Source organism: Glycine soja, chromosome 20 (assembly GCF_004193775.1).
Source record: "Glycine soja cultivar W05 chromosome 20, ASM419377v2, whole genome shotgun sequence".
Lineage (NCBI taxonomy): Eukaryota > Viridiplantae > Streptophyta > Magnoliopsida > Fabales > Fabaceae > Glycine > Glycine soja.
In genome coordinates this window covers 2,240,417-2,264,194 of record NC_041021.1, presented here as the reverse complement: position 1 = coordinate 2,264,194, position 23,778 = coordinate 2,240,417, and the positions used below count along the sequence as shown (strand labels likewise).

Here is a 23,778-nt window from a genome sequence, read left to right as displayed (position 1 = left end):
GGGGGTCTTACTAGGTGCACCAGCATTATTGTTTGTGCACCTAGAAATTTTTATAATTCCACAAATACCCCTGCATCTTCTTCATTTATTAAGTTTCGTTTACTGTTTCTGCCACTTACGTTTCGTGTGCTTCGCTTTCTTCTTTGGTTTCTCCTTTGGTGTTGGTTTTTCCCGTTAAGAGAGGTGCCGCTTCGGTTGAGGTGAAAGTGTTACGGGTCGGTGGTGATTGTTGCGATGGTTGGTTCGATTGCGACGTCGTCGAAAGTACGTCAGTTGTAGTTTTGGTTTTCGTTCCATATGGATTAAGTGATCCTTAGGTTTTAATTTAACTTACGGATTACATAATCCGTATATTTTATACGGATTATCTAATTCGTAAGTTAAATTTGAACTTACGAATCACTTAATCTATATGGTTTATACGGATTAAGTGATCTGTATGGTTTGGATTTTTAAATTTTTAAAACTTGTTAAAAATTTTAATTCGTTTAAATTATAAATGTTAGTATTTAATTTTTTAAATAAAAATTATTTGTTTATATGTGTGTTTGAAATAATTTGTATGCTATTATTTATATGGGGTTATTGGTTTTTAATATATATGGTTATGAATTTTAGTGTTTATAAAATGGTATTTAGTAAAAAATTACAAAGTTTTGTGTGATAATATATGTATGGTGCGGTTAGGTGTTGTTTGTTTGTGATGTGAAAATTTTTGAATCTGTTGTTAAGATGGACGAATATCAATGGATGTATAACAATATAATGTCTAAAGAAGTTGATATGAATGATGAAAATGAACACGAAGCTGGTGTGAATGAAAAAAAATATGTTGATTGTTCTGAGGTGTTCAATACTTCTCAGGTAATAATGTGATTTAATAAAAGGAATGTCCCTTTGAAGAGTAAAATTGTGTGGCTTACACTATAGATGTTTGCTACTCAAGATGATGTTTTGCAGTGGGCTTGATCAGTCACTTATGAAATTGAATTTGTGGCGAAGCTGTGGAATGCTCCTATGATGGGCAGATGGAGCAAAAAGGCCACATCATCAAGCGTGATGGTGACCTCTCATACTGGACGATGGAAACTGCTCGTTTCCTTCTGTCACCCTTCGACAAAAGCGGATATAAATCCCCAATCGCCAATATCCAATGAACATACGATCAAAGAACTTAATCTTGTGGCTGCAATCATCCCTTCAATCTCAGAAGTAGACCTCCAAAATTTTTGAACCTTCCTTCCATGGGAGGATAACTTCAATTGAGGGCGTTCCTAAAAAATTAAATAATTTTAACAATTTTAACAATGATAACAAATACTTGTTGAAATAATATTTATTAAAAACTATAAATACCTTTCCATTTCAAATAATGACTGCAACATGATCAGCATAGGCAGTCAGTACTGATGTGTCACAAGGTCTGCCTGAAAAACCCTCGGCATCATTAACAGCTTCTTTAGCATGTTGGAATAGCTCTTAAACTGCATCATCCACGTGAGGAGCATCCTCAGCAACAACGACAACTTCCCTTGCCTATGTGCGGATATTGTGGGCATTTGTCGCTGGGAAACATCATCTGAATCAAGATTATCCCCTCTCCTCAGGGCTCTTCCTATAACTCTGTCTAAGGCACACCTTAAACCTCTATTTCTAACCATAATCTGCAAATTTCCACATACATACAATTTTTGGTCAAAATTCAAACAATACTTAAATCAATTACAATACAATCATTCCTAAATAAAAAAAATATTTTATAGTTAAAAGAAAAACAAATTCATTATATTTAGAATTAAAATAAATAACTATTTAAAAACATAATAAAAAATAAAGTATTTATTTATTTCTAATAAACAATAACTATTTGCAAACAAATAATAAAAGTATATTTATATTTCATACAAATAAAATATTTATAAACAAATACAAAATTAATATATTTACCATTAAAGTTAATAACTATTTCATAACATAATTCAATATAAACTATTTTTATTTAAAACACAAAAATTACCTATTTTTAAAACAAAACTAACAAATAAAATAACTATTTTAACACAATTCACAATAAACTATTTATTATTTAAAAAAATAACAATAACTATTTACAACAAAAAAAAATAATATATTTATATTTCATAAAAAAGCATATTTAAAAATAAAAACAAAATAATTTTATTTTTTTAATTAATTAAAAAATAGCATACGAATTATATGAGGCAAAAGGATCAAATGATCTGTATGCCTCATACGGATTAGCTGATCCGTATGTGTTACACGGATCATATAACGCATACAGATCATACGATCCGTATAAAACCAGACCAAACGAAACACCAACAGCAGCCATTAATGGAGAGCAGCAAGCTTACCTCGACGGTGAAAACGGCGAAGATCAGTGAAGACATCCTCAATGCCAACAATGGAAGCACTCAACAGCAACAACATGGTGAAAACAACCACAAAACAAAGAAGAAGAAAGCACAGTGTGAGCGGATAGCAGAACGGTACAGTAAGTACGAAAGAGGTGGTAATGTCCAGCCAGGAAGAGGAGCCTTTTTAAATTTTAAATGAAAGATATTTTCGTCCATTTATTTATTTTTATTTATTCACTTAAAATATTGGATGCACCTAACAACACTTGCATTAAGAGGTGCAAATTATGAACTGATTTTTTTTTCTCTCAAAATTATAATAAAGTAAATGACAATTAACATTGAGATTAATGGATATGTACTAACAGTGTAAATTATTTTATAGTAACATCCAATAAAATTTATCCATCTAGTTTCTTCAAAATAAAATAAAATAAAGTATTTAGCCATAAGTACATTAAGTCACATCTTACGTGGTGACTTTCACCTCCTTGTGGTCTTATGTCTTCGCCTCTGCAGCAGACAAAAGCTTTTCCTTCGCATATGAAATTATAAATTCATTTTAATTAAACAATCTGACATAAATCATTTAATAACAACAAATTTAAACCAAAGCATATGCTAAATCCAAACCAACCCAACCTATACCTATCCTTACTTTTTCAACAAAATATATTCACTTTAATTATTTAAAATCAATAAGATTAGTGTTAACAAAACTTTAACAAAACTTTTTTTGAGGAACAGAACTATTAATCATCGCTACTAATCACTATACTAAATTCACAAGTTAGAATAATCAATTTTCTCAATTCTCATCATTTACAAAATTTTCTTGAATCAACAATAAACACGTAAATTTAATTTCTAATCCAATGAGTTAAAAGATATCTATGATCTCTAATCTAAGAAAAAAAAATAGTACAAATAATAGTGACATAATTCTTTAAGTAATCTAGGTTTGAATTCTAATTTTGGATAATAAATCACATTAAGAAAAAAATACTCACCTGCACTTGTAATCCTTGACAAAAATTATTCATTGTTTCTAATAATAAATATTTTGTATTTAACAAAAACAAAATATTGATCACTATCTATTAGCCTGCCAATAGTCTTACCAAAAAATAGATTTGATAGAAACTAAAATAAACAAATCTATTAGCTGAACCCTCGACGGTTCTTTGTTTCGAACTATACCGGTTCTCAAGACCGGACTAACAACCACTCAACCATCTCTACAAAGGCTAATTTATGTTTTAAATTCAAAAATATTCATTATCTGTAATTTCAAAGTTTATTATTGAATTATCTATTATTTTTTATTTCATCAAACACATTGCAAATGTGATCTGGAGACAATACGCACAAGGGTATTCTCCAACTCACTATAGGCAAAACTTCGAAACATTAAAGAGCAGCCATGCAGATTTTACCTCTACTGGTGAAAATTTTTCCAGAGACTAAGTCGTTAATCAACATATTCAAAAATATGTATATTTCAACTGTGCCAACCTTCGGTAATCATCGCCCCTCCAATAAAAAAAAGGGGGGAGGGGGGAAGAAGAATTTTTTTAAAAATAAACAATCTCAGATGACTACAAAAGCAGAAATAAGCAATTAACTTGCCAGTTCAGAGGAGATTACATCTTTCACGACAGAACTATTTCAGAAGGATGATACTAGTTGATGAACTTGCTTACAAATTAATAAATCAATCAGCCATTACATGACGCTTAAGACAATTGACTTCTCCATCCTTCCTGTCTCATTGCTATCAAATTGGCACAAAAATTCTTCCTTTCCTGACTGCTTCTTCCCTCCATTTGTTTTGGTTGGGGGTGTGAGAAGAAATAATTACACAATTTTCACTAAGTTTTAGTAGTATTTGTTGATTCATAAGCAGCATCGGCAGAAGAGGTGTCTATATCATTCAGACCTAATTCTTCATTTTGTTCCCATGACCTCTCGTATTCCTCAACTGTAAGACATGAATATATTTACACGAAAAACTATGCAGCTAAGTGTAGATAACATGCCAACAATTTTAAACAATCTGAATTGCATTAAACCCATTCATCACATGATTCAACTTATGCAGGTTACTCAGCACTGTAACACAAAAGGTTGAAACACATGCCCCTAACAAGGGAAATATCGCGCCAATAAACTTCCTATTTGTTTTTTTGTTGACTTCACATTGCAGTATACTGGATTACCAAGCAACTCCAATGGTTGAATTGAATCAGATATCTTAAGGAAGAAAAAAATATTTTATACCGATAAAGAAAGAGTACCCAAGGAATGACCTGATCCGTAGTTATATGATCAAGTATAGAAAGTTAAAAGTTAAAACATCACTATATAAGCAAACTGCACAACAAAATAAAACCAAAGGCAAGAAAATAATCTAGTTTTTAATTTCAGTACACTTAGAAAACAAAAAATTATCATCTCAATAGCTTGAACTGATGGTGCAGAATGCATTATCTTTAACCGTACTGATACTAGATTATCCAATTTTTACATTGAAAAATCATCACAAACCTCTTTTTTTAATTTCTATTACAATTTCTGGATTATTACAACATGATTTTTCAACTTTTCATATGGTATATGAAGAGAGACTAGAATCTCTCATGGTAATGAATGGAATTAGTATATTGATGGAAATGGAATATAATGAAATAAAGTCACTGAGGTTCCTGAGCAAAAGGGGGACAAAACAGATTCAGAATTTCAATTTCGCACTAAGAAAATATAAACTTTATCTGCACAAAGTATAGCTTTATATCTAAGTTGGAAAACTTACATGATAATTGATTGTCCTCTTTCAGATCATCAGTTGCAGGAGCTACAAAAGAATTGGCTAATGCATCATCGAGAATTAGAGTCCAAGCTTCTTCCAAGCTAAGAAGCTGCACAAAATGAAAGGGTGCAGACAAAAAAATTGGGTTTAAGAAGTTATAGGTTTTAAATAGGCAAATTCAAATCAAAGCCTTCAAATTCAAAGACAGGAAGGTCTGAGAGCTTCAGTTTATTAATGACTGATGTTAGAGAAACATCCAACAAGCGATGTAGCCCAAAAGTAGCATGGAATATAACCACAAGTCGTTGTAGCCCAGAAAGTGACCCTTAAGAATGTATTTGGTTAAAAATCCATTGACTCTTTTCTTTTTGTTATTTGTTCCTTTTTCTTTTTATAGATAAAATTCATCAAACTGGGATAGAAACAGGTACACAAACGGGATAAAATATAAGAAAATAATTCAGAAATACAAATGAATTTACAATGCCTGTAATTATCTATTGCTCCTCTTCCCTCTTTCCCCAGTCAGCAGCAAAACATTGTGTAAAGCATAAATTACAAATCTGATGGTAATCTAATCAATAGAACTATAAAATGAACAGATATGAGAGAAATTCAATCCAACTCAGGTAAATAGTCATTTGCTACCTTGTTTAGCCTTGCTTTAAAATCTATCCACTTGTTTTTTCTCTGTTCATCGAGACTATCTCCAAAAGTAAAGCCATGGACCCTCTCAAGGCCTGTACAAGCAAATCACATCAAATTATCAAATTATATTCTACATTCTGTTATCTATGGGCTATGGCGGATGGCAAAATATGGCAGAAGGCCAAAATTTCACCACCATATAAACATGCCATTGTGCTGCCATAGCGGGGCTCCCTTCAGAAATTGCTTATGGCAGAGGCCTAAAAAGAGGCCATGTTATAGCGTTATGTGGTACTACAATGGTTATTTAACAACATTGCTACATTCTAGCAAAAATAAATAGATTGTATTAAAAAAAATCACTACAGGAACAACATAAACATGATGAAAGGAGAACAGTTTAAAATCCATATTTCCAAAATGGATACAAATTTTGCATTTAGAAGGCTTTTCAAACATATTTGAGGTAGATTATTTGGAGTGAAAGAAACAAATAATGATGTTCAATTGGTTGAAATTTGAAAGATCTATTAAAAAGAAAAATGTCTTCATCATTTCGTTCAAATGACGCTCAACAAAGTGTACAGCTACTACTATGTCCTTTTCTTTTCACAAAGATCACTCCTAATTATCCTGTCTCAGTAGGATGTTTCCTAGATTATAGTTTTTGTGTGTGAGAGAGAACGCATACTTACTTTCACTAATTTTTGTAATTAAACCTTCAACAGTTGTAACAATTCCTCCAAGGGTTCCGCTTGCCAGCTCCAAGTCAAGTTCAGGAACTTTTACACTTGCAGTATCAGACTAATCAAACCAAACTACTCAGTCAATTGATATGAAATGCATATCTACGTCTCAGATTGCAGAAAACATTCAAATGGTCAGGCCTATATGGGTATCATCATGACATTTTTCACAGGTTATCTTTATTAGAAGGCAAGATGTGTATCATTACAACTTTTAATATATCATTGAAAACAGAACATGTTGATGTAATATTTCTAGGATATCCCTTGATGAAACCATCAATTTCAGGCTTCTGATAACCCCAAAATGTGAATTTCATTCTTTAAAATGCTATAGTTTCAAGTGTGATGGCAAAATAAATTGAAGAATAAAGCCAAAATTTAAAGTGGCACTGAAAGAGTTCACATGATTAGTTTTTTTCCTCAGTTCCTTCAAACTTCCGGAAGCTTTACATTTGTCCTACATTTGAAGGCTATAACGTCAATAACCAGAGTCCAATTCTTATGGGATTTCTTTATGAATCCCAATTTGTAGTAATTACACATTAGAAATAAGAAAAATGACATGCTCACAAAATGCAAGGATAAACTACAAGATCCATTATTCATCACTAACCATACACAAATTAACAAACTGCTGGGTTGAAATTAGTTAAGATCCAGGATAAAATTACAGACCTTTATTACATCACGGCTCAGGTCATTAACATTCTTCACATTAAGAGTAATTTTTTTCCCTTTTTCAGGAATTCGACCACCAGGTTTCAACTGCAAGGTGAAGAGAAATATTTTATTCCAGCCCTCAAAATAGAGAACTACACTCAAGAAATCAGCATATACCTCAGAGTTGCGGTAACCACAGGAATCACATGTGGATGCCATAACAATTACTTCTTGGAAGTAAGGAATATCTGGTCATTGTTAAGATCAACAAAAGTGTAGAAGAACTAACAAAACATGTGGCTCAGGCGGACTGCAAATAATATAGAATATAGAATACAGAATATAGAATAGGCACATGGCATAGTTAAGAAGAGCATGGCGCTGTTATCAAGCAAGCAAATGAATATTATCTACAGTCTTTACCCTATTAGGCTATCAACAACCAGAATACAAGTCAACCCTGTAGACAAGTGTTTCATTTTAATCTAAACATCCAACATTGGTGTTGAGTAAACTTGAATCTATAGCCAAGTTCATGAAATTTGAAACCAAAGATTATTTTCAGGATTTTTAATTGAACACATGGTTATCAAAAAAATATTTTCTGCACACCAAAGATGGAATCAAAAAAGAAGTTAAAACAAAGAAAAACCAGCCCCTATAGTTTATATGATGTCAGATTTCAGTTTTAATTATAATTGTCATTGATGCAAAAATGACAGACTCCTTCTAAATTAATGTAAAACAGTCAAACAATATCCCAATAGCAGTATGAAAAATGATAAAAGGATACTGGTGACAAACATTCGAGTCTCACACCTAGCGGCACAAGCACCACAAGAAGTTGGGAATGTCATCACCTGTCAAGAACAAGCAGCAATGTGACACTGAATGAACAAACAACAAAAAAGGCCAAAGCTCAGTACAAGCACTATACAATTCAGCAATGCATACCTCTTCTGGTGCAGTATATCGAAATAAGGCTTCAGCAATTTCTGAACTGTTACTCTGTGCAATGGCTCGATGACCAGCTGTTGCCCCTATTGACCCATGAGGTTCTCTCCTCACTTGATCAGCAGTCACTTCTCCCCTTTCTGGTGCTTGATCATGAGTTCCTTCAATGTGAGTGGAACCAACAAGGTATCCCAATGATGCTTGCTGCTCAGGAGTTCTCTCATAAAACTTGATAGTCAATGATGGATCAGATGATGGTGCAAACCTGTTCACATGTGTCTTCCATTTAATTAAAATAGCAGCAGCTAAAAGGTGTGACTAATGTTAGGAAGCACCAAATGCAGGTAAGATTGCCTTGCGAACAAATACAGGTTTGTCTTGACTGATTTAAAATAAGTTATAAGAAATATTATAGAATGATTTGTTTTGCATCAATTCAATACAACAATCCATTAAGCCACCAAAATACACTTAAAAGAACATATTTCAAAATAATCAAGTTCCCTATTCTTTCTATGATAGTATGTATGATGCAATATGAAACTGGCTTTTATTCTCTTCTAGAAGGGTACATTACTCCAAATCAAATCTCATTTGTACAGCATCACTTCAATCACATGTCTCTTCATTCTCTTGTTAAGTTACAGACAGAATGGAGAAAATTAAGAGACTCTTTCTTTAGTCAGAAATGGGGGTTACCAAGAGAAATTATCTTGTTAATTGGGATAAATTTTGCAAGCCTAAAATGGCAGGGCCTACATCGCCTGCTCTCCTTGGAAGTAATTTTAGTTGGATCTTACTAGTTATAAGTGAATATTGATCACGATGGCATGCTTTTATTATTTTTATGATTATTACTTTAATTTATTTTGTTACATTATCACCATTTAATATCTTATGCATGGAGAAATATGGATTTTATATTTTATTTAATCACTCAGATTCCTGCTTTTTTTTCTAGTTATTTAATGGCATGATTATATCTATGAACTATGAAAAAAGCAATTATTTTGAATACATTAAATAAAATTGTTATGAGAAGCTGAGATTAAAATGTATGAGATTGAGAATTTGACCATTTGAAACAGATTTGTTACTAACCACGAATTATTTTTACCACTTATATTGGGGGTGGGGGATCCATGATAGAATCTTACAGTAGCATCTTTCACCTGGTTACGTACTCAGGGAGAAAAAGGCTATTTGTTAGATGGGGACACTAGTGCATGCAGGGGATCCAACAATATGATGTGATGTAATAAAACTTGAGAAAGGAAAAGGCAGCCTATTAGATGGAGTCCCCCCGAGTGCTGTTAGTAGAGCCTCAGATTTTGGTCTCTTGGGTGGCCCGTACAAAATTAAAACCCTCAACTTCTTTACATTTAACAAACTGTTAAGTTTTATTTTTACACATATTTCAACCCACACTTGTGAAATAAACACTATTTTATCCCGAAAATTGTCAACTTGTAAGCAAATCAGTCAGTGAGCTCTACCAAGATGAAAATTTTCTTTTTTTTTTGTCATTTACTTATATGAGGATATCTTACCCTCTATTTTTATAATCTCTTCTCTAATAAAACTACTCTTATTATTTATTATAAAAAGAAAAAAGAGGTATGATCTCTTACGGGTTTTCAATGAAGCTGTTTCCAGCAGGATCATCAAGAATAAATGTGAAGGCTGATTCTCCTTTTGCACAGGCTCGCAGTTTCACCAGGAACTGATCAATTGCCTCAGCTGTCTCTGGAGCAACTTTCTAGAAGGTAAAAAGCATAACATTAAAAATTATTAAAAGAGAAACTTATATATCAAATAACAATATAAAGCAGAAACAAATAGTACTTTGCGTTCCTCTTGAAGAGCCTGAAGTTCATCAGCTGCTCTCATAAGTATCCCTTCCACCTATAATAACACAAAAATGATATTGTTGAATCATTTGACTACAAATGTTTAACTGTTCAATGTTCATGAATTTTCATAAAATACTGTTAGAGCTCCGACACCCACAACTTACATTTCTAGTATACATGTATGGGCATCATCCTTGCTACTAAATAACGGGTGCATACAGAAAGTGCCAAAATCATACAAACAAAAACTAATAGACTAGAAAGATAACAATCTTATTTTTAAACAAACGTTTTGATCAAATAAAAAAAAGGACACATTGGTGTGTTTATTCACCAGATTTTAAATAGTCCGCTGTGTGTGACAAAAACAAATGCAGTGTCTAGAAGAGATTTGCACTGACAAATGCAAAAACAGGTAAACCCCTGCCCTACCCGGGAAAAAAATAAAATTGACCAAGCAAAACCAGTCAATGCTAGGAATGAGAAAAGAACAAAGTAAATTGAAATATGTATCAGAAGTACCGTTGACAGACTACCACGTTGAGCTTCTGGTGGAATCTCAAAATCCAGTTCTGGTATCTGCAAAATCATACATATAAGCAAGGTGCCTTTTGAATTTATTACACATTACACTTAAAATTTTCATTAATAGAACCACAATAGTCACTCAATTTTAGAATCAATAGAGATGACTCTTAAAGTGCTTCATTCATTAAAAAAAAAAAACAATGCAAACCATCTATCTATCTATCTAGCTTAGCCCTTGACTTAAAAGAGACAAGAACCAGGGTGTCAATGAACTAAAGGGTTTTCGTTACCCTTACATGGCTGTCAAAATAGGAAAAAGAGTAAACGAGTTAAAATAAATGTAGAGAAAAAAATAAACAAAACAAATTTGAGTACCTTAATGGTAGCAGATTCAGCTTTTACCACTTGTCGATTTAGCATCTGCATTCATAAAACTGATCAACAAGACACTCTTATAAACAAATTATCAGAATAGTTAACAAAAAAACATGCTTGCAAATCAAAATAACAAATAACTGGAATAGGAGAATCCCAAAAAAGCATACATTGACGATACAGGAATTAGACTGATATTCAATAAGGCTATTTCCTGGAGGTTCTGTTTCATGTAATAACACCAATGTCAAAATAGTTTGTTAAATTTAGTTTCCAGACTTTTCTAAGTTTGGCCATGGTATTCATTAATGTTTCACCATGGGCAATTAACTTTATTTCTTTCCCTATTTTGTATGACAAACATGCATATATTATTTGTTTCTGAAAAAGCCTTCTAGCCATTTATAATCCCAGTTTGACTATTTCCTTGCATGGAAAGAAAAAGGGGGAGAAAAATTGAAATAGGATAGCAACATTCTTTCCAGTTTCCACCACTGAGATGCTTATCATACTTGATTCAGTAAAATGCACACAAAAAACCAACCATGTCAGTTGCAGTGCGTTTTCAATTGCAAACAACAATGACAACCTAAGATGCTAAAACTGACAAATGAGCAAGCAGTGAGGAAGGAGGTGGGATGCTGACCAAATAAAGTGAGACCCCATTTTAAAAAGGGAAAAAGTTCATCATAATGCCAATCTAGAATGTTCTTATCAATATCAACTAGTATTCAATTAGAGATGAGAGAGAAACAGACGCGGGGGGGGGGGGGGTTGTGAGAGAAATAGAGAGTGGGTGAGAGTAGGATCCCGTTGTAACCACGTCAAAAATGGGTATGGTCAAAAGACTGAAAAGAGATGAACGAACTGGAGGGATGCAGCTGATGTTCATTCCTTCTATTTCACCAGATTTCCTCAGGAGATGAATGAAACAGAGCAGTGGCATGAATTTAAAAAATGGGGGGACGTGCGAGAAGTCTTTATCGCAAGAAATCACAACAGAAGGGGGGAGAGATACTGCTTTGTAAGATACAGAGGGGTCAAAGATGTCAGCTGGCTTGAAAGAAAACTAGATAACCTGGTAGTAGGGGGATTGAAAATGCACGTAAATATAGCAAAGCATGAAGGATGAGGACAAAACAGGGAGATGCCAACTGGAACGACATGCAAAGGGCGGAGAGAACTTCTGGTAAGGTGAACGAGGACGACAAAGGCAAAAGTAGCGTTGAAGGTGCAGTGAGACAAAAGTTTCAACAAAACGAAAGAGATAACCTCGTATGCGACAATGCTGATGACCGAAAGCAGAAAAACGGGACGAGGAAGAAATACCCCAAACCTGAGCACAACAGGAGGAACAATCTCTTGTTCATCAGTACCATTGAACATACCTGTGGAAGAGAAGACATGGCTAAGCAACACATGGGTGGGAAGACCGAAGAATCTTGCGATGTTCAATAGAGTGGAAGACGATTTCGTGTGGTATGGGGGCAAAGACATCATGCCAAAATATATAGGAGATGACATGATACTTCCTCTGGGACTCACAGAGGACAGAGCCAAACAAATGATTACGGTAGCAAATGAACAAGCTTTGTCAGTATTTTACTCGCAGGAAAAATGAAACCCTCAAATCAGAACGGGGTATCGCCTGGACTGGTTGTTGCGCTGGGGAATACCCCAAACCTGAGCTCAACAGGAGGAACAATCTCTTGTTCATCAATACCATTGAACATACCTGTGGAAGAGAAGACATGGCTAAGCAACACATGGGTGGGAAGACCGAAGAATCTTGCGATGTTCAATAGAGTGGAAGACGATTTCATGTGGTATGGGGGCAAAGACATCACACCAAAATATATAGGAGATGGCATGATACTTCCTCTGGGACTCACAGAGGACAAAGCCAAACAAATGATTACGGTAGCAAATGAACAAGCTTTGTCAGTATTTTACTCGCAGGAAAAATGAAACCCTCAAATCAGAACGGGGTATCGCCTGGACTGGTTGTTGCGCTGGGGAATACCTTTACATGCGTGGGATTTGGAACACATTAAACAGATCGTATCTGTGGTAGGAGAAGTGGTGGAGGTGATGATGAAGTGGAAGGATTACAGAGGTTGGATAGGGCGCAGGTCCTAGTCGAGACACCACGACAACTGCAAATTCAACATAATATATCCGCATGGATCAATTGGGTAGAATACTTAGTGTACATGGTTGAGGAAACTTGCTATAATCCCAATAGGTGCAAATATCGGAGAAAATAACCTCAGACGAGAGTCTATCGAAAATGGAGAGGCTGTCGAAGAAGATATTTCTGATATCATGCGGCAGCAACCAGTGCCCAGAGGTGTCGAATGGGCAACAGACCAAAGAACAACAGGATCTGCATGATCCACAAGACCAATTGGAGGATACCGCCGCGAGCACAGAAAATTGTCACATCACAGTGTACCATTAGACAGAAGGAAGCTGACGTACCATTAGACAGAAGGAAGCTGACCAAACTTACGACAAGGAGGCCAAAAATGAACAAAAAGAGGCAGAACGGATACTAGTTGCAGAAAATAACAATGTTATTCATCAAAAAGAGACTGAAAGGATATTAGGTGAAGCAAAGCATACCCTTTTCCACCAAGAAGAACCCGAGGATAATAGCAGTAAAGGGTTGGTAGAGAAAAGACAAGTGGAGGAGAAAGGAAAGAGAACGTTAAGCTGCAAGGGATAAAGTGCAGAAAAGACAATGGGCATGAGGGGGGCCCACTACTGCCAGAAAAATTTGAATCAAGTGCTCCAGAGTCACGGGAAGGTGCACAAAAATCAGAGGGAAATGGACCCTTAATGGGCCTTCCAAAAAACAACCTTGATGGAAAATTGAAGGGGCAGAAGAAAACATAAACTGCGAACAAAATGGAATATCACAGTTGAAGAAGGTGCACTCAAGAACCAGAAGGTGCAAAAAACAAGAGGACCGAGGCCTAACAGATGGGTCCAAACTTGGGCTCTCAAAAAAATCACTCGTCAGGAGACTAAGAAGGAGAGAGTTAATATGTAGTGTCTACAGGAGACTAAGAAGGAACAAATAGATAAACTCACTCGTCAGGCACTGTGTGCAAAGGTAAGGTGGGAGATGCAACCAGCATGTAATAGAGCAGGGGGCTTACTCTACTTATGGGATGAAAAATCATTCAAATTGGAAAGTAGATAACTGGACAAAGATTTATTCACTTAGAAGGCATATGGGTTCCTGATGGGCAGAAGATGTTTATAGTCAACATATACTCGCCATGCGACAAGGCTTAGAAGAGAAATTTGTGGGTGCATATAAGACAATTGAGAGAATTAAGCCCAGGAATGATGTGGTGCATACTTAGAGATTTTAATAGTATCAGAAGCCCAGCTGAGAGAGTAGGACTGAGTCAAAGAGGCGAAAATGAAAGAAATGTGGAGGAATTCAACGAATGGATCAGTGATCTTCAGGTGGATTGTACCTTGTGTGGAGAGAAAATTTACATGGTACAAGTCAAATGGGACAGCAAAGAGCAGACTGGATAGAATCCTCGTCTTGGTAGAATGGTTTGCAAATGGCAAGGAACTACACAGTTCATATTGGAAAGAAACTTCTCTGATCTTTGCCCAATCCTACTGAAATCTGAAAATATTGATTAAGGACCGCGACCTTTCCGGATTTTGAATTGTTGGTTCCATGACAAATCATTCCGAAGGGTGGTTCAACAATCTTGGACAGATAATCATGTATTTGTGCTTAAAAAAAATAAAAGGAGCTAAGGCAAGGGTGAAAGTATGGAATGAGGAACAATTTGGAGACTCACATCAAAAGATTGTAAGCATCGAGAAGGATTTAAACAAGCTTGAAACTGAAGGAGACGAAAGACAGCTATCTGAAAATGAAGTGCTGACTCGAAAAAAGCTGTAGGAGGAGTTGTGGGCATCAGCTCTATCTCATTAGTCACTATTAAGGCAGAAGGCAAGGGCAAAATGGATCAAAGAAGGGGATTGTGACTCCAAGTTTTTCCACATGTTGGTAAATTCAAATCGAAGATTCAACACTTTGAGAGGTGTGTTTGTCAATGGACTTTGGATTGATGAACCCAAAAGGGTGAAGGAGGAAATATGTTTGTATATCGAGAACAGATTTCAGGAGGAAGATTGGGTGAGGCCCAAACTAGATGGGGTCAGATTTAAAGCTATTGGACAACAGCAGAAATCCAGAATGTCGGAGCCATTCAATGAAACAGAAATAAAGGTTGTTGTGTGGGAATGCGGGAGCGACGAGACCCCTGGACCGGATGGAGTGAATTTTGAATTTGTTAAGGAGTTTTGGGAATTTATAAAGTCGGATGTGCTCCGATTCATGGATGAATTTTTTGTCCACGAAAAATTCCCGAAAGGGTGTAATGCCTCATTCCTAAGGTCAGCGATCCGCAAAACCTAAATGAATATAGGCCTATTTCTTTAATAGGTAGCATATATAAAATAGTTGCAAAGGTACTAGCGAGAAGGATGAAGAAGGTGTTGTCAATGTTGATAGATGAGAGACAAATAGCATTCATCGAGGGCAAACATATGTTACACAACATTCTCATTGCAAACGAAGTAATCCATGAAGCAAAGAGAAGTAAAAAAGCCTTGCTTGGTGTTTAAAGTAGATTATGAAAAGGCATACGATTCAGTATCATGGGATTTCTTGTTGTACATGTTAAGGAGGATGGGATTCTGCAAAAGACGGATATCATGGATTGAGGGCTGCCTAAAATCCGCTTTTGTCTCTGTATTGGTGAATGGTAGCCCCTCGGCGAGTTTATTCCACAAAAAGACCTAAGACAAGGGGACCCACTAGCTCCCCTTTTATTCAATGTTGTCGTCGAGGGACTCAATGGATTAATGAGAGAAGCAACGGAGAAAAATGTGTTTCAAGGCTATCCAGTGGGAAGAAATGAGGTAGAAGTTAGTATCTTACAATACACGAATGATACAATTTTCTTTGGGACAACATCCATGGAAAATGTCAAAGCGATCAAGACAATCTTGAGAAGCTTTGAACTTGTCTCAGGCCTCAAAATTAATTTTTCAAAGAGTAATTTTGGAGCAATTGGGACGTCAGCGAGGTGGAAGGAGGCTGCCAGGTACTTAAACTGCAGCCTATTAGCCATACCTTTTTTGTACCTGGGTATCCCAATTGGGGTAAACCCAAGTTGTAGTGACGTCTGGGATCCTATTGTCAAGAAATGTGAGAAAAAGTTTGCAAAATGAAAACAAAAGCTACTTTCATTCAGGGAAGGGTCACTCTCATAACATCTGTTTTAAATTCTATCCCTATATATTTCTTCTCTTTTTTCAAGTACCCAAAAGGTCCTAGACAAGCTGGTGTGGATTCAAAGGCGGTTTTTGTGGGGTGGTGACATGAAGCACTAGTGTGCCTACCAAAAGAGAAAGGGGATATGGGACTCAAGGACATAAGAAAGTTTAATTATGCACTTCTGGAAAGTGGAGATGGAAGGAGAATTCTGGGCTAAGATACTAATGTCAAAATATGGCAAATGGCGGACTGTGAGGGGGAAAGTAGGGGCAGCAGTGAATCAGCATGGTGGAAGGATGTCAATCGCATAGCTCATTCCGGTGTAGACGACAGCTGGTTAGATAAAGCGATAAAAAGGATGGTCAGTGGTATGTGGAGAAAAGGTTAAATTCTTGGAGGATGGATGGAAGGAGGATAGAGTGTCACTTAAGCTGAAGTACCCTACACTGTTTTCTATGTCCTATCAACAACAAAATGTTATACAGCAGATGGAAGTTTCACAGCTGAAGGGTGGGAATGGGATTTTCAATGGGGACGACAACTGTTTGATGGTGAGATAGACATAGCTGCAAAGTTCTTGGAAAAATTAGATGGTATCAACATTCATCCAGATCAACAAGATAAATGGATATGGAGGGAAGATGCATCTGCTGCATATACAGTGTGGAGTGTATATAAGATGCTGATGAAAGACCAAACTGATGAAAATCAGGATGGTGCTTTTAATGCGCTATGGAAGGTAAAGGTCCCTAGTAAAGTTTCTTTCTTCATGTGGAGGCTAATCAAGGATAGACTGCCAACTAGAGTAAACCTGCATAGGAGAAATGTGGAAATATATGATCCAACCTGCCCATTCTGCACAAATCAAGAAGAGGATGCAGCACACATTTTTTTTAACTGCAACAAAATTTTACCGCTTTGGTGGGAATCATAATCATGGACAAATATTTCAGGTGCATTACCACAAAACCCGAGATAGCACTTCCTCCATCACGTGTTAGGAAGGGATAATGGCAGCAGAGGTCAGACCTGGCAGTAATATGAGGGAGGCTTTTTGGGATTAGGGAAGGATATTTTTATAAGTGTCTGTAACAGTGAGCCAGGTTTACAGTCAGAAATATGCTTTTTAATTAATGATGAATAACTTGTATTAGGGCACCATATTTCTGCTCAATTTGGCACCCAGGTGAAATTTTCACAGTACAACTTGTACTGATTCATACATAATACAATATTACTTTTGTTGATTTAAAAAAAAAATCTAGAAAGTTCTTTTACAATTTGAACAAATGTTATTAGAGGAGTGCCATACTCTAACACACTCCTCCAAACACAACCTTAGAATGGTTAAAATTTATTGAAAACTACAAAATCAGGAGAGAGAAACATTAAATATGATGTGGGACCCACAACTTTTTGTCATTTTCAATAAATTTCAATTAATAAAACAGTGTATTCCTAGCATTTCTCATGTTACTATCCCAAGATATTCCATGTCTTTCTTACTTAAAATTTTGGCCATCTGAGAATGGATGAAGACTGAAGAATCCAGCTGTATTCTGCCTCAGCATTGCAGTTCTTACAAAGTTTCACGTGATTTAAGTTTTGCCACACATTTGTATCATTGTATGCCATCTTACTTCAAATCGTTTTACATCATTACCCCTTTAAGACAAATGTCTTTTACGATGTTCAACTCGACATTCTACCTAGGATCTGGCAGGGCTTGAAAACTCGTAACTCGAAGATCATAACTAAGATTGTAAGATCCTATTTTTCACCTAAAATGCAAAAATTATACTTATATGTAATATGCATATGCATAAATATACCATAAATTAAGAAAATAACCTCTAACTCAGTATTAAAACAAACTTAAATTGAAAAATTATACTTAAAGCAAGTTATAATATCCAAATAGTATATCAGAAATGTGCGACAAAGAAACTCTTGTTCTTTTTTTTTTTTTGCTGATAAGAATGTTGTGTTGTTTAACTTTTTCTTAGAATTTGGGCTTAGGGCCTAACTCAACCACACAAAACTAGCTTGTAAGGAGAGAATTGCCCAAGCTTTATAAGGCACTACTTAAGCCGTCGAGTCAATGTGGAACCATACCCACCCCTTCACACCAATAACAACGAAGGTGCATGAGGCCGCAAATTATGGTGGGTCACGGGTGTCCATAATTAATGCAGCATTCCAACAACCCCGCCCCCCCCCCCCCCTCCCGCCTAGGGCTATCGGCCTAGAGTCCCAATGTAGGTGGCCCCAACAATGAATCCAAGCTTTATAAGCACTACTTAAGCCTTATCTCTGGTCAACTGGGACTACACCCACCCCCTCACATCACAATGAAGGTGCATGAGGTCTCAATTTAAGGCAGGCTAGGATGTTAATAATTAATGCTGTTTTCCAACAAAGTTTTTAACATAGTTCTTGAACAAAAATACCTGGACCACACTTGAGCACCTCCATTCAAGTCATTACTACACCATGTTTTAATTCATATATTATAAATAACGATAATTCTTTTTTTCTTTTGGGAGGGTAGTTGAAATTTGAATCAACACAAACCTTTTGTTCGCATGATGGGATCTCCAAAGAGTAACAACAACCACGTGGTTGAATTTCACCAGCAAACTGTACTTCATTGTTCCTAACAGATCAAAACAATAATTTAGAAAACAAAAATATTAGCTTCCAAGGAAGATCAAAGGGACCACTTATGTTCATTGCACAGTTTTAAGAGGAGGGCATAGACTAAAGGGATGTTTACCTCTCACCACAGTGTGGACATTCAAAAGCTGACAACAAAATCTGCAGGAAAGGTAAATGTGGCAATGGGTTATATTTCTAGAAAACTAATGGGCAGACATAAGAAACAGCACTTAAAAATAACAATATGTGATCAGATCTGTTAAGATTACATATTCTGTTATTATGATTAGATAGTAATTAGTGATTTAGTCATTATTACTCATTAGAGTGATCCTATGTAATCAATATTGATCATATTTACTCGTTATAAATAAAGGTTACGTGGTCATACACAAAACACAATATTACAATAGAACACTGTTATATGGTATTAGAGCTACGTTATGCTTGACAGAACGAAAGTGGTTCTCCACCAGGGACCTAGTGTCCGTGGTGGACCATTCTGCTCGCTGCCCGTCTTCCAGCACCCTTTCTCCTTTTCCAATGACTTTTCGCTGTAGCATACCTTTGACCATTGTCGCCCATCGCATATGACTGTCACACTTTCCACGTGCGCAGCCAACTCAAACAACGTCACATGCAACCCCATGAAGGGTCCTGGCACGTTAAGTTCATGCACGGGATGCATGACGCATTGCCGCCAGCGTCACATTGATCTTCTCTCCCTCCACCTCAAGGCATCCGCGATGGATCTTGTTGCTTTTTTCATGGGTGAACAGTACCCATCGCCATCACCAAAGACTGCCACATCATCCACATGCACAGCCAACTCAAAACACCGCTGCACAAGGCCTCACACAAGGCCCTAGCACATGAAGTTCACCCACACAATACGTGATGCATCTCTGACAAGCGTCACATTGTATTCATCATCACTGTGGGCCTTCGTTAGCTGCCGCAAAGCCATGTTTATCTATCGCAATCACATGACTCGAATCACCTTTAGTTTCCATCGGGTTGACCAATTTTGTAACAAGCTCGACCATATGCTCAAGCTTGAGGGGGAGTGTTATGATTACATATTTTGTTATTATGATTAGATATATTAGATTGACCCTATGTAATCAATATTGATCATATTTACTCATTATAAATAAAGGTTGTGTGGTCATTCACAAAACGCAACATTACAGTAAAACACTGTTATAAGATCCATCATCTAATTTGTGAATAGTGCTAATCCATTTTAATTTAAGTACTAACACATAACTTAGATTGTGTTTGGTATGAAGGAGAGAAATAACATACCAAAGAAATGTTGTACTTTATTCCATAGGACCCACCCACACCTCTTATACTCTAATTTAATTCAAAAATTTATCTTCTATTTCTCTCCTCTAGATCAAACACACCCTTAAGGGGAGGGAATGAATGAAACATAAGCATAAGGAGAGGTAGAAATAAAGATGAAATTTAACATACATATATGATATATCCCAATACCTACTGATGAAAATTAGTAACCACATGTCAATCTCAAGAGGAAATAGAACGACAGATAAAGCATACCTTTCTAAAGTTAGGAATTAAAGTCAATAAAAATCTTGAAGTCCCCTGACAAACATGAAAGAAATTGATGTCAGATGATAAGTTTAAGGTGCATTTGACTTGTTAGCCAAGTAATAAATAATTGAACCGCACAAAATTATTTGTTTCATTGATTTTTAACATGGCCATGGATAGAACAACACAAAAGATGAAACACACAAAAAAAGTGTAAATATTCATTACTCAATAAGCCAAGTGATAGTGTTGCTTGGAAATAGATTAGTTCCGTGAAATAATTGCTCCTTTTTCCTAAATATTCTTTTAGTAAACTAACAAAAGTAAATGATTATTTCTTCAATAAGTTGAACTTGACACATATATGATATAACTCTACTCCCATGCACAAGGCCACCCATTAACACCAATGAAGAATAACCCAACCCCTGCCCCACCTCCAAGCTGCTTGTGCAGTACATCAACCCCCATAACAATAGACAAAAAAAGAAGTTTTGCTTGTGCTAAGTGCTCTAACAAATTCTACATGTACAGTGCATCAACCTTGTACAATTGACAAAATATTGTTCGTGCTAAGAGCTAACCAATTCTATATGTGCAGTGCATCGACACAATAGACAAACAAAGGGTTTTGCTTTTGCCAAGTGATAACCTATTCTACAAGTGCAATGCATATACCCGATACAATATACAAAACAAAAAATTTTGTTTGTGCTAAGTGCTCTAACCAATTCTACAAGTACAGTGCATTGTCCTGATACAATTTACAAAACAACAAGTTTTTTTTTTGTACTAAGAGCTAACCAATTCTCTGTGTGCAGTGCGTCAACATGATATAATAGACAAAACAAAAGGATTTTCTTGTGCTAAGTGCTAACCTATTCAACAAGTGCAATGCATCTACCCAATACAACAAAACAGACAAAACAAAAGCAAATTCTACTAAGTACTCTAACCAATTCTACATGTGCAGTGCATCGACCTGATACAATTGACAAAACAAAAAGTTTTGTTTGTGCTAAGAGCTAACCATATCTAAGTGAGCGGTGCATCGACACAATACAATAGACAAAAAAGGTTTTGCTTGTGCTAAATACTAACCTACTCTACACGTGCAATGCACAGACCTGATACAATAGACAAAATAAACATTTTTGTGCTAACCTATTCCATGTGTGCACTGCATCGACTCTGAAACAATAGACAAAAAAAAAAATTTTGCTTGTGCTAAGTGCTAGTCTATTCTACTATACTAGTGCAGTGCACCAACCTGATAAATAGACAAAATGTTTTGCTTGAAACTCAATTGCTTGTGCTAAGTGCTAACCTATTCTACTTGTCCCATCCTTCCATATGCACAACGTATCCTTAGTTACCAACTCATACACAATGAACATGTTTAGGCAAACAATCTAATTAAGAGCTTAATTAAGTTCCTATCACATAAGAGTTGAGAACTTATATCATACAATAGACAAAAAAGCATTGCTTGTGCTAACTGCCAAGTGCTAACCTATTCTACAGGTGCAGTGCATCAACCCGATACAATAGACAAAACAAAAAGTCTTGCCCATGCCAACTGCTAACCTATTCTACTTTCGCAGTGCACCAACCCAATACAATTGAGAAAACAAAATGTTTTGCTTTTTACTTAGTTGTTTGGGCTTAGTTGATTGGGCTTAGTGCTACCCTATTCAACTTGTCATATCCTTCAACATACACAAAACGTATCCTTAGTTCCCAACTCATACACAATGAAAGTGTTTAGCCAAATAACTCAATTAAGAGCTTAATTAAGTTCTCATCACAAATTTGATTATTGAACCTATTAAAATAAACTAAAAATAGCTTATACTGATAAATTTCTACCAAATGCTTATTGAAATAAGCTATAAAAAACTTACAAGTTACTTTTACAAGCTTCGGTAAAAACTCTTTCAAACACCCCAAATTCAGTATAGTATGCCGCCAAACTACATTACCTCAAATTCAAACGGTGGATAGTTCCAAAAAGTGTTTAATACAGCTAAATGAATTGATGAAAAAATTAAACCCCACCGACTCATAAATTAACACATTGACTAGGGAAGAAAAATACAAGGCCTTTAAACTACAGGAGAAAAAAAGAGTAAAAAAAATTGAGTATTGAATACGAATTAAACGCATTGACGTATGGAAGTAAAAGTCGAAGCCCAGTGTTCAATTTTAAACTTCATAAACGTTTCTACATCAAATAAAAAGAACTAAGAAGGAAAAAGGAAAAAAGAGTAAAAAAAAATGGTGCAAAGTGCAATTCATAAGCTTTAAAGTTCACCGCCGAGTAATAAAGATGCAGAAAAAAAAAGTAAAAAAAATCGTATATTGAATATGAATTAAACGCATAAAAAGAAAAAGAAAACAAAGTTTAATGCATAAACTTCATAATAGTAACGTTCACCACCGACTCATAAAGATGCAGAAAAAAAAAGAGTAAAAAAATCGTGCATTGAATACGTATTAAACGAAGAAGGAGGAAGAAAAAACAAAGTGTGATGCATAAGCTTCCTAGTTCATAATAGTAACGTTCACCACCGAGTCATAAAGATGCAAAAAAAAAAGTGTGATTCATAATAACGTTCACCGACTCAATTAATGAATATGCAAGAGAGAGAAAAAAGTAAAAAAAAAATGGAGTATTGAAAAGCTCAGTTACAAACGCAGGAAATGCGGGAAAAAGAAGAAGAAACGGACACAGTGAATTAAAGAGAAGCGGAAAAAAAGGGAGAAAGGAGGAAAAGTTACGTTTTCACCGCAACGCATGCAGAGACTTTCGAGGCTGTAGAGAGGAGCGTCACCGTCGTCAGCAGAAACGGCTTCCACCACCGACCCAACGTCCACAATTTGCTCGCGATTTGCATCCATTGAATTGAATTTCTCTGATGCGTTTCACTTTATTGCCTAGAGAGAGAGAGAGAGAGAAAGGATTCGATTTTCAACCACAGTGACGAAGAAGAGTTTCCTGAACCGCTGGGAAAAAGAAAAAAAGATGAAGAAAAAGAAAATTGTTGAATGTTGTTATTAGCGGGTTTTGTGTTTGGGGAAGACGCTAGAAGGAACTAGGGTACACGTCTATCGGGTTAAGTTGTTCGGGTCGGGTTACGATGTTCGGCCCACGGCCCAAGTCACATTTTGTTGGATTCAAAACTTGAATTTACGTTGACCTTGACTAATCTTAATTAGAGAGTGGGCACGTGATCTGCACGTGAAAGAGAAGCAAAACAATGGGCCTTTAAAAAATACAAAA

At 35.8% G+C, this 23,778-nt stretch overlaps 1 protein-coding gene and 1 long non-coding RNA gene across 3 annotated transcripts; both read right to left on the bottom strand.

The window, feature by feature from the left end:
- Positions 1-814: 814 nt before the first annotated feature.
- On the bottom strand, positions 815-2,680 carry LOC114401623. The gene is made up of 3 exons (XR_003664314.1): positions 2,376-2,680; positions 1,357-1,664; positions 815-1,274 (listed from the first exon to the last, which is right to left on the bottom strand). It is a non-coding gene; the product is annotated as an uncharacterized LOC114401623 (long non-coding RNA).
- A 1,149-nt stretch (positions 2,681-3,829) lies between these two features.
- Positions 3,830-23,560, bottom strand: LOC114403199 (zinc finger protein ZPR1-like). 2 transcript variants are annotated; one of them, XM_028365996.1, is made up of 16 exons: positions 23,277-23,560; positions 20,502-20,546; positions 19,051-19,091; positions 18,849-18,930; positions 10,955-10,999; positions 10,574-10,630; positions 10,044-10,103; positions 9,830-9,957; positions 8,199-8,463; positions 8,038-8,104; positions 7,422-7,492; positions 7,260-7,349; positions 6,531-6,639; positions 5,836-5,927; positions 5,191-5,296; positions 3,830-4,359 (listed from the first exon to the last, which is right to left on the bottom strand). In XM_028365996.1, the coding sequence occupies exons 1-16, from the start codon at positions 23,394-23,396 to the stop codon at positions 4,250-4,252; spliced, it is 1,488 nt and encodes a 495-aa protein (XP_028221797.1). In that variant the 5' UTR covers positions 23,397-23,560; the 3' UTR covers positions 3,830-4,249. The 2 variants fall into 2 exon arrangements, with proteins under 2 accessions (XP_028221797.1, XP_028221798.1); XM_028365997.1 differs by lacking the exons at positions 20,502-20,546; positions 23,277-23,560 and having other exon boundaries at positions 10,955-11,013; positions 19,051-19,093.
- Between the last annotated feature and the right edge of the window lie 218 nt (positions 23,561-23,778).